Source organism: Somniosus microcephalus, chromosome 33 (genome assembly GCF_052327205.1).
Source record: "Somniosus microcephalus isolate GS21.2 chromosome 33, FLI_Smic_1.0, whole genome shotgun sequence".
In the NCBI taxonomy this organism is placed as follows: Eukaryota; Metazoa; Chordata; class Chondrichthyes; order Squaliformes; family Somniosidae; genus Somniosus; species Somniosus microcephalus.
The window spans coordinates 34499323-34510905 of NC_141019.1; the positions used below are offsets into that span (position 1 = coordinate 34499323).

The 11583-nt window shown below is 50.4% G+C and overlaps 1 protein-coding gene across 1 annotated transcript in view; it reads right to left on the reverse strand.

Moving 5' to 3' along the window:
• Positions 1 to 754: 754 nt before the first annotated feature.
• cldn12 (claudin 12) overlaps positions 755 to 11583 on the reverse strand; it is a 12621-nt gene continuing 1792 nt past the window's right edge. The window contains exon 2 of the mRNA XM_085973025.1: positions 755 to 1565. Within this exon, the coding sequence (XP_085829151.1) occupies positions 796 to 1542 (747 nt within the window). The 5' untranslated portion in view covers positions 1543 to 1565 and the 3' untranslated portion in view covers positions 755 to 795. The remainder of the gene's footprint in view (positions 1566 to 11583) is intronic.

Consider the following 11583-nt stretch of genomic DNA (forward strand, 5'->3'; position numbering starts at 1 on the left):
GTCGGGGGTAAGGACACTGTGTGTGTGTGTGTGGGGTCGGGGGTAAGGACACTGTGTGTATAGTCGGGGGTAAGGACACTGTGTGTGTGTGTGTGGGGTCGGGGGTAAGGACACTGTGTGTATAGTCGGGGGTAAGGACACTGTGTGTGTGTGGGGTCAGGGGTAAGGACACTGTGTGTATAGTCGGGGGTAAGGACAGTGTGTGTGTGGTGGGAGGGGAGGGAGCTGGGGTAAGGAGTGTGTGTGTTGTGGGTCGGGGTAAGGACAGTGTGTGTGTGTATAGTCGGGGGTAAGGACACTGTGTGTATAGTCGGGGGTAAGGACACTGTGTGTATAGTCGGGGGTAAGGACACTGTGTGTGTGGTGGGAGGGGAGGGAGCTGGGGTAAGGAGTGTGTGTGTTGTGGGTCGGGGTAAGGACAGTGTGTGTGTGTATAGTCGGGGGTAAGGACACTGTGTGTATAGTCGGGGGTAAGGACACTGTGTGTATAGTCGGGGGTAAGGACACTGTGTGTGTGGTGGGAGGGGAGGGAGCTGGGGTAAGGAGTGTGTGTGTGCGCGTGTGTGGTCGGGGAATTCCATTCTTGGGGGACAGAAAATCTCGAGGAAAGCAATCCCCAAAAGACCAACAGAATAACCCTGTATACCTAAAGTTGAATCTGACCCTCTCAGCCCCGGATAACCAGCAGGTTCCCAGTTACAAAGCTCAGCACGCGGAGGGCCTCTCGTCATCCCATCGTACGACTCTTTCCCCCCCGGCCCCGCCCCCGCCCCCGCCACTCCCTTGGCTGGTCGACTAATGGGCTTGCTGCACGATGACGGGGATGTCGATCTCCAGCGTGGACAGCCTGGAGCGACGGGAGTAGGGCCCCGAGGCGTAGTTCTGGACGCTCTCCGGGTAGGAGCTGAGGGGCTGCCAGAAGGGAGAGGGCAGGGCCTTGCAGGCGCAGTACCACAGGAAGAGCAGGGCCGCGGTGAGCAGCAGGCCGGCGGCGCTGCCTATGGCCAGGAAGGTGGCGACGCCCACAGTCCAGGCCGGCCCGTACTGCCGGTTGAGCTGGGCCGTGTGGAAGATGACCCAGACAGAGGGGGTGAAGGTCAGGGCCGCCGCCAGTAGATACAGCGTCCCCGCCACCAGCTGGCATCCGGCGCTGTTCACCAGGCACTTCACCAGATTGACGTTCGGCATCTTGGAGCTGCAGGCGGTGTTGCACATGCCCATCATGCAGAGGAGCGTCGCCGAGGAGGCCACCAGCAAGCCGAGAGGCAGGGCGAACTGCAGCACCCGCAGATCCAACTGGTCCAGGGTCTTGTACCATCCGGCGTCGGTGACGGCGCAGTCGGACGCGCCCTCGAAGCGCACGCACCGCGTCCACAGCCCGTCGCACACGGTCACGTTCCTGTCGTTCTTGTTGGCAGAGTACAGCCGCTGGAGGCGCCACCGCGGGAGCAGCGTGGCGCCGAAGAGTCCCGCCACGGAGGCCAGCCCGCACAGCAGCGCCAGCACCGTGGCCGCGTGCAGGTCGCGGCACGCCATGGTCATGCGACACCACCACACGCCGGCACCTGCAGAGGGAGGGACACACACACCATGGCAAGGAAAATGCATCAAGACGGTTCTCTTGTTTCCCCTGGGGTTTATACACAAACACACACAAAGACCCACATTTAGAAACATAGAAATATAGCAGCAGGAGTCGGCCATTCAGCCCTTCGAGCCTGCTCCGCCATTCAATATGATCATGGCTGGTCCTCTATCTCAATACCATATTCCCGCTCTCTCCCCATACCCCTTGATGCCTTTTGTGTCTAGAAATCTATCTCCTTCTTAAATATATTCAGTGACTTGGCCTCCACAGCCTTCTGGTAGAGAATTCCACAGGTTCACCACCCTCCGAGTGAAGACATTTCTCCACATCTCAGTCCGAAATGTCCTACCCCGTGTCCTGAGACTGTGACCCCTTGTTCTAGACCCCCCAGCCAGGGGAAACATCCTCCCTGCATCCAGTCTGTCTAGCCCTGTCAGAATTTTATACGTTTCAATGAGATCCCCTCTCATTCTTCTAAACTCTAGTGAATACAGGCCTCGTCGACCCAATCTCTCCTCCTACGACAGTCCTGCCATCCCAGGAATCAGTCTGGTGAACCTTCGCTGCACTCCCTCCATGGCAAGTACATCCTTTCTTAGGTAAGGAGATCAAAACTGCACACAGTACTCCAGGTGTGGTCTCACCAAGGCCCTGTACAACTGTAGTAAGACATCCTTGCTCCTGTACTCAAATCCTCTTGCAATGAAGACCAACAAACCATTTGCCTTCCCAACTGCTTGCTGCACCTGCATGTTTGCTTTCAGTGACTGGTGTATAAGGACACCCAGGTCCCTTTGTACATCAACATTTCCCAATCTATCACCATTTAAATAATACTCTACCTTTCTGTTTTTCCTACCGAAGTGGATAACTTCACATTTATCCACGTTATACTGCATCTGCCATGTATTTGCCCGCTCACTCAACTTGTCGAAATCGCCTTGAAGCCTCTTTGCATCCTCCTCACAACTCACAGTCCCACCTAGTTTCGTGTCGTCAGCAAACTTGGAAATGTTACATTTGGTTCCCTCATCCAAATCATTGATATATATTGTGAATAGCTGGGGCCCAAGCACTGATCCGGTACCCCGCTAGTCACCACCGGCTACCCCAAAAAAGACCCATTTATTCCTATTCTCTGTTTCCTGCCTGTTAACCAAGTTTCAATCCATGCCAGTATATTACCCCCAATCCCATGTGCTTTAATTTTGCACACTAACCTCTTATGTGGGACTTTATCAAAGGCCTTCTGAAAATCCAAATACACCACATCCACTGGTTCGCCCTTATCTAGTCTACCTGTTACATCCTCAAAAAACTCCAGTAGGTTTGTCAAACACGATTTCCCTTTCATAAATCCATGTTGACTTTGTCTAATCCCGTTGATATTTTCTAAGTGTCCTGTTATCACATCCTTTATAATAGACTCTAGCATTTTCCCTACTACTGGTGTTAGGCTAACCGGTCTGTAGTTCCCTGTTTTCTCTCTCCCTCCTTTTTTAAATAGTGGGGTTACATTTGCCACCCTCCAATCTATAGAATTTTGGAAGATGACAACCAATGCAACCACTATTTCCATGGCTACCTCTTTTAGTACACTGGGATGCGGATTATCAGGCCCTGGGGATTTATCAGCTTTCAGTCCCATTAATTTCTCCAGCATTATTTTTTTACTTAATACTAATTTCCTTTAATTCCTCCTTCTCACTAGACCCTTGGTTCCCCAGCATTTCTGGGAAGTTATTTGTGTCCTCTTCCGTGAAGACCGAACCAAAGTATTTGTTTAATAGCTCTGCCATTTCCTTGTTCCCCATTATAAATTCTCCCATTTCTGACTGTAAGGGACCTACATTTGTCTTCACTAATCTTTTTCTTTTTACATACTTGTAGAAGCTTTTACAATCCGCTTTTATGTTCCTTGCAAGTTTACTCTCATACTCTATTTCATAGAGTTATACAGCACAGAAAGAGGCCCTTCGGCCCATCGTGTCTGCGCCGTCCATCAAGCCCTGTCCAATCTAATCCCATTTTCCAGCATTTGGTCCATAGCCTTGTATGCAATGGCATTTCAAGTGCTCATCCAAATGCTTCTTGAATGTTGTGAGGGTTCCTGCCTCTACCACCCTTTCAGGCAGTGAGTTCCAGATTCCAACCACCCTCTGGGTGAAAAAGTTCCTCCTCAAATCCCCTCTAAACCTCCTGCCCCTTACCTTGAATCTATGCCCCCTTGTTATTGACCCCCCTCTTAATCAATCTCTTGGTCCTTTTTTGTTGAATTCTAAACTGTTCCCAATCCTCAGGCTTGCTACTTTTTCTGGCAACTTTATATGACTCCTCTTTGGATCTAATACTATCCTTAAATACTTTTGTTAGCCATGGTTGGGCCGCTTTTCCTTTTGTGTTTTTGTGTCAGAAAGGAATGTATAACTGTTGCAATTCATGCATTCGTTCCTTAAATGTTAGCCATTGCCTATCCACAGTCATGCCTTTTAATGAAGCTCCCCAATCTATCATAGCCAACTCACTCCTCATACCTTCATAGTTTCCTTTGTTTAGATTTAGGATCCTAGTTTCAGATTGGACTACTTCACTTTCCATCTTCATTAAGGATTCTATCATGTTATGGTCACTCTTCCCTAAAGGACCCCGCACAACAAGATTAATTAACCCCTTCTCATTGTCCAATACCCAATCTAGGATAGCCTGTTCACTAGTTGGCTCCTCAATGTACTGGTCTAAAAAACCATCTCGTACACACTCCAGGAATTCATCCTCCACAGTATTATTGCTAATTTGATTTGGCCAGTCTATATGTAGATTAAAGTCACCCATGATAACTGTAGTACCCTTGTCACAGAGAAAGAGAGAAAAGAGAAATGTCACAGAGAGAGCGTGTCAGAGAGAGATTGTCAGAGAGTCAGAGAGAGTGTGTCACAGAGAGAGAGAGAAATGTCAGAGAGAGAGATTGTCAGTGTCAGAGAGAGAAAGTCACAGAGAAATGTCACAGAGAGTGTCACAGAGAGAGTGCCACAGAGACCAGAGAGACAGAGAGAGTCAGAGTGTCACAGAGAGAGAGTGCCACAGAGAGAGTCACAGAGAGAGAAAGAGAGAGTGTCACAGAGCGAGACGGAGTGTCACAGAGAGATTGTCAGAGAGTGTCACAGAGAGAGAGTGTCACAGAGAGAGTGTCACAGAGAGTCTCAGAGAGTGTCACAGAGAGAGTGTCACAGAGAGTGTGTCACAGAGAGAGTGTCACAGAGAGTGTCACAGAGAGAGTGTCAGAGAGTGTCACAGAGAGAGTGTCACAGAGAGAGTGTCACAGAGAGTGTCACAGAGAGTGTCACAGAGAGTGTCTCAGAGAGTGTGTCACAGAGAGTGTCACAGAGAGAGTGTCACAGAGAGTGTCACAGTGAGAGTGTCACAGAGAGTGTCAGAGAGTGTCACAGAGAGAGTGTCAGAGAGTGTCACAGAGAGAGTGTCTCAGAGAGTCACAGAGAGAGTGTCACAGAGAGAGTCACAGAGAGTGTCACAGAGAGTGTCACAGAGAGAGTGTCAGAGAGTGTCACAGAGAGAGTGTCTCAGAGAGTCACAGAGAGAGTGTCACAGAGAGAGTCACAGAGAGAGTGTCACAGAGAGTGTCACAGAGAGAGAGTGTCACAGAGAGAGTGTGTCACAGAGAGAGAGAGTGTCACAGAGAGAGAGAGTGTCACAGAGAGAGAGAGTGTCACAGGGAGAGTGTCACAGGGAGAGTGTCTCAGGGAGAGTGTCTCAGGGAGAGTGTCACAGAGAGAGTGTCACAGAGAGTCTCAGAGAGAGAGTCTCAGAGTGTCACAGAGAGAGTGTCACAGAGAGAGAGTCACAGAGCGAGACGGAGAGTGTCACAGAGAGTGTGTCACAGAGAGAGTGTCACAGAGAGAGTGTCACAGAGAGAGTGCCACAGAGTGACAGAGAGAGTCACAGAGAAAGAGAGTGTCACAGAGCGAGACGGAGTGTCAGCGAGAGATTGTCAGAGAGAGTCACAGAGAGTATCACAGAGAGTGTCACAGAGAGAGAGTCACAGAGAGAGTGCCAGAGAGAGTGCCAGAGTCACAGAGAGAGAAAGAGAGTGTCATAGAGCGAGACAGAGAGTGTCACAGAGAGATTGTCAGAGAGAGTCACAGAGTATCACAGAGAGTGTCTCAGAGAGAGTGTCACAGAGAGAGTGTCACAGAGAGAGTGTCACAGAGAGAAAGTCACAGAGAGAGTGCCACAGAGAGACAGAGAGAGTCACAGAGAGAGAAAGAGAGTGTCACAGAGCGAGACGGAGAGAGTGTCACAGAGAGATTGTCAGAGAGTCACAGAGAGAGTAAGTATCACAGAGCGAGTGTCACAGAGTGTCTCAGAGAGAGTGTCACAGAGTCACAGAGCGAGACGGAGAGAGTCACAGAGAGTGTCACAGAGAGAGTGTCACAGAGAGAGTGTCACAGAGAGTGTGTCACAGAGAGTGTCACAGAGAGTGTCACAGAGAGTGTCACAGAGAGAGTGTCACAGAGAGTGTCAGTGTCACAGAGAGAGTGTCACAGAGAGTGTCACAGAGAGAGTGTCACAGAGAGAGTGTCACAGAGAGAGTGTCACAGAGAGAGTGTCACAGAGAGAGTGTCAGAGAGTGTCACAGAGTGTCACAGAGAGAGAGTGTCACAGAGAGAGAGTGTCACAGAGAGAGAGAGTGTCACAGAGAGAGAGAGTGTCACAGAGAGAGAGAGTGTCACAGAGAGAGTGTCACAGGGAGAGTGTCTCAGGGAGAGTGTCTCAGGGAGAATGTCACAGGGAGAGTGTCACAGAGAGAGAGAGTGTCACAGAGAGAGAGAGTGTCACAGGGAGAGTGTCACAGGGAGAGTGTCTCAGGGAGAGTGTCTCAGGGAGAATGTCACAGGGAGAGTGTCACAGAGAGAGTGTCACAGGGAGAGTGTCACAGAGAGAGTGTCACAGAGAGAGTGTCTCAGAGAGAGTGTCACAGAGAGTGTCACAAAGAGAGTGTCTCAGAGAGAGTGTCACACAGAGAGTGTCACAGAGAGAGTGTGTCACAGAGTGTCACACAGAGAGTGTCAGAGAGTGTCACAGGGAGAGTGTCACACAGAGAGTGTGTCACAGAGAGTGTCACAGAGAGAGTGTCACAGAGTGTCACAGAGAGAGTCACAGAGAGAGTGCCACAGAGAGACAGAGAGAGTCACAGAGAAAGAGAGTGTCACAGAGCGAGACGGAGTGTCAGAGAGAGATTGTCAGAGAGAGTCACAGAGAGTGTCACAGAGAGTCACAGAGAGAGTGCCACAGAGAGACAGAGAGAGTCACAGAGAGAGAAAGAGTGTCACAGAGCGAGACAGAGAGAGTGTCACAGAGAGATTGTCAGAGAGTCACACAGAGTATCACAGAGAGTGTCTCAGAGAGAGTGTCACAGAGAGAGAGTCACAGAGAGAGTGCCACAGAGAGAGTGCCAGAGAGACAGAGAGAGTCACAGAGAGAGAAAGAGAGTGTCATAGAGCGAGACAGAGAGTGTCACAGAGAGATTGTCAGAGAGAGTCACAGAGTATCACAGAGAGTATCACAGAGAGTGTCTCAGAGAGTGTCACAGAGAGAGTGTCACAGAGAGAGTGTCACAGAAAGTCACAGAGAGAGTGAGACAGAGAGAGTCACAGAGAAAGTGTCACAGAGCGAGACGGAGAGAGTGTCACAGAGAGATTGTCAGAGAGTCACAGTGAGAGAGTGTCACAGAGAGAGGGTGTCACAGAGTGTCACAGAGAGAGTGTCACAGAGAGAGTGTCACAGAAAGTCACAGAGAGAGTGAGACAGAGAGAGTCACAGAGAAAGTGTCACAGAGCGAGACGGAGAGATTGTCAGAGAGTCACAGTGAGAGAGTGTCACAGAGAGAGGGTGTCACAGAGTGTCACAGAGAGAGTGTCACAGAGAGATTGTCAGAGAGTCACAGTGAGAGAGTGTCACAGAGAGAGAGTGTCTCAGAGTGTCTCAGAGAGTGTGTCACAGAGAGATTGTCAGAGAGTCACAGAGAGAGTGTCACAGAGAGTGTCAGAGAGTGTCACAGAGAGAGTGTCAGAGAGTGTCACAGAGAGAGTGTCAGAGAGTGTCACAGAGAGAGTGTCTCAGAGAGTCACAGAGAGAGTGTCACAGAGAGTGTCACAGTGTCACAGAGAGAGTGTCACAGAGCGAGTGTCACAGAGAGAGTGTCAGAGAGTGTCACAGAGAGAGTGTCTCAGAGTCACAGAGAGTCAGAGAGAGTGTCACAGAGAGAGTGTCACAGAGAGTGTCACAGAGAGTCACAGAGAGTCACAGAGAGAGTGTCACAGAGAGAGTGTCACAGAGTGTCACAGAGAGAGTGTCTCAGAGTCACAGAGAGTCAGAGAGAGTGTCACAGAGAGAGTGTCACAGAGAGTGTCACAGAGAGTCACAGAGAGAGTGTCACAGAGAGAGTGTCACAGAGAGAGTGTCTCAGAGTCACAGAGAGTCAGAGAGAGTGTCACAGAGAGTGTCACAGAGAGTCACAGAGAGAGTGTCACAGAGAGTCACAGAGAGAGTGTCACAGAGAGAGTGTCACAGAGAGTGTCACAGAGAGTCACAGAGAGAGTGTCACAGAGAGAGTGTCACAGAGAGAGTGTCACAGAGAGTGTCACAGAGAGAGTGTCACAGAGAGTCACAGAGAGAGTGTCAGAGAGTGTCACAGAGAGAGTGTCACAGAGAGTGTCACAGAGAGAGTGTCACAGAGAGAGTGTCACAGAGAGAGTGTCACAGAGAGAGTGTGTCACAGAGAGAGTGTCACAGGGAGAGTGTCACAGAGAGTCACAGAGAGAGTGTCACAGAGAGTGTCACAGAGAGAGTGTCACAGAGAGAGAGTGTCACAGAGAGAGTGTGTCACAGAGAGAGTGTGTCACAGAGAGAGTGTGTCACAGAGAGAGTGTCACAGGGAGAGTGTCACAGGGAGAGTGTCACAGAGAGAGTGTCTCAGAGTCACAGAGAGAGTGTCACAGAGAGTGTCACAGAGAGAGTCACAGAGAGAGTGTCACAGAGAGTGTCACAGAGAGAGTGTCAGAGAGTGTCACAGAGAGAGTGTCACAGAGGAGTGTCACAGAGAGAGTGTCACAGAGAGAGAGTGTCACAGAGAGAGTGTGTCAAAGAGAGAGTGTCACAGGGAGAGTGTCACAGAGAGAGTGTCTCAGAGTCACAGAGAGTGTCACAGAGAGAGTGTCAAGAGAGTGTCACAGAGAGAGTCACAGAGAGAGTGTCACAGAGAGAGGTCCAGAGAGAGTGTCACAGAGAGAGTGTCACAGAGAGAGTGTCACAGAGAGTGTCACAGAGAGAGTGTCACAGAGAGAGTGTCACAGGAGAGAGTGTCACAGAGAGAGTGTCACAGAGAGAGGTGTCACAGAGAGAGTGTCCACAGAGAGAGTGTCACAGAGAGAGAGTGTCACAGAGAGAGTGTCACAGAGAGAGTGTCACAGAGAGAGTGTCACAGAGAGAGTGTCACAGAGAGAGTGTCACAGGAGAGAGTGTCACAGGAGAGAGTGTCACAGGGAGAGTGTCACAGGAGAGTGTCACAGGAGAGTGTCACAGAGAGAGTGTCACAGAGAGAGTGTCACAGAGAGAGTGTCACAGGGAGAGTGTCACAGAGAGAGTGTCACAGAGAGAGTGTCACAGGGAGAGTGTCACAGAGAGAGTGTCACAGAGAGAGTGTCACAGAGAGAGTGTCACAGAGGAGAGTGTCACAGGAGAGTGTCACAGAGAGAGTGTCACAGAGTGAGAGTGTCACAGAGAGAGTGTCACAGAGAGAGTGTCACAGAGAGAGTGTCACAGGAGAGTGTCACAGAGAGAGTGTCACAGGAGAGAGTGTCACAGAGAGAGTGTCACAGGAGAGAGTGTCACAGAGAGAGTGTCCACAGAGAGAGTGTCACAGAGAGAGTGTCACAGAGAGAGTGTCACGAGAGAGAGTGTCACAGAGAGAGGTCACAGGAGAGTGTCACAGAGAGAGTGTCACAGGAGAGAGTGTCACAGGAGAGTGTCACAGAGTGTCACAGAGAGAGAGTGTCACAGAGAGAGATGTCACAGAGAGTGTCACAGAGAGAGTGTCACAGAGAGAGTGTCACAGAGAGAGTGTCACAGAGAGAGTGTCACAGGGAGAGTGTCACAGGAGAGAGTGTCACAGGAGAGAGTGTCACAGAGAGAGTGTCACAGGGAGAGTGTCACAGAGAGAGTGTCACAGAGAGAGTGTCACAGAGAGAGTGTCACAGAGAGAGTGTCACAGAGAGTGTCACAGAGAGAGTGTCACAGAGAGAGTGTCACAGAGAAGTTCACAGAGAGAGTGTCACAGAGAGAGTGTCACAGAGAGAGTGTCACAGAGAGAGTGTCACAGGGAGAGTGTCACAGAGGAGAGTGTCACAGAGAGAGTGTCACAGAGAGAGTGTCACAGGAGAGAGTGTCACAGGAGAGTCACGAGAGAGTGTCACAGAGAGTGTCACAGGAGAGAGTGTCACAGAGAGAGAGTGTCACAGAGAGTGTCAGAGTGTCACAGGAGAGAGTGTCACAGAGAGGAGTGTCTCAGAGAGAGTGTCACAGAGAGGTGTCACAGAGAGAGTGTCACAGAGAGAGTGTCACAGAGAGAGTGTCACAGGAGAGAGTGTCACAGGAGAGTGTCACAGGAGAGTGTCACAGAGAGAGTGTCACAGAGAGAGGTGTCACAGAGAGAGAGTGTCACAGGGAGAGTGTCTCAGAGAGAGTGTCACAGAGAGAGTGTCACAGAGAGAGTGTCACAGAGAGAGAGTCACAGAGAGAGTGTCACAGAGAGAGTGTCACAGAGAGAGTGTCACAGAGAGAGAGTCACAGAGAGAGTGTCTCAGAGAGAGTGTCACAGAGAGTCACAGAGTCGAGAGTCCAGGAGAGTGTCACAGAGAGAGTGTCACAGAGAGAGTGTACAGAGGAGCGTGTCACAGAGAGAGTGTCACGAGAGAGTGTCACAGGAGAGTGTCACAGAGAGAGTGTCACAGAGAGAGTGTCACAGAGGAGAGTGTCACAGAGAGAGTGTCACAGAGAGAGTGTCACAGAGAGAGTGTCACAGAGAGAGTGTCACAGAGAGATGTCACAGAGAGTGTCACAGAGAGTGTCACAGAGAGAGAGTGTCACAGAGAGAGTGTCACAGAGAGAGTGTCACAGAGAGAGTGTCACAGAGAGAGTGTCACAGAGAGTTCAAGAGTGTTCACAGAGAGAGTGTCACAGAGAGAGTGTCACAGAGAGGAGAGTGTCACAGAGAGAGTGTCACGAGTGAGTGTCACAGAGAGTGCACAGAGAAGTGTCACAGAGAGAGTGTCACAGAGGAGAGTGTCACAGAGGAGAGTGTCACAGGAGAGAGTGTCACAGAGAGAGTGTCACAGAGGAGAGTGTCACAGAGAGAGTGTCACAGAGAGAGTGTCACAGAGAGAGTGTCACGAGTCACGAGGTGAAGAGAGTGTCAGCAGAGAGTGTCACAGAGAGAGTGTCACAGAGAGAGTGTCACAGAGAGTGTCACAGAGAGAGTGTCACAGAGAGAGTGTCACAGAGAGAGTGTCACAGAGAGAGTGTCACAGAGAGAGTGTCACAGAGAGAGTGTCACGAGAGAGAGTGTCACAGGAGAGAGTGTCACAGGGAGAGTGTCACAGATGAGAGTGTCACAGGAGAGAGTAGTGTCACAGAGAGAGTGTCACAGGAGAGTGTCACTGGGAGAGTGTCACAGAGAGAGTGTCATAGAGAGAGTGAGTCACAGGGAGAGTGTCAACAGAGATGAGTGTCACAGGAGAGAGTGTCACAGAGAGAGTTAGAGAGTGTCACAGAGAGAGTGTCACAGGGAGAGTGTCAGAGAGAAGAGTGTCACAGAGAGAGTGTCACAGAGGAGGAGAGTGTCACAGAGAGAGTGTCACAGAGAGTGTCACAGAGAGAGTGTCACAGAGAGTGTCACAGAGAGAGTGTCACAGAGAGAGTGT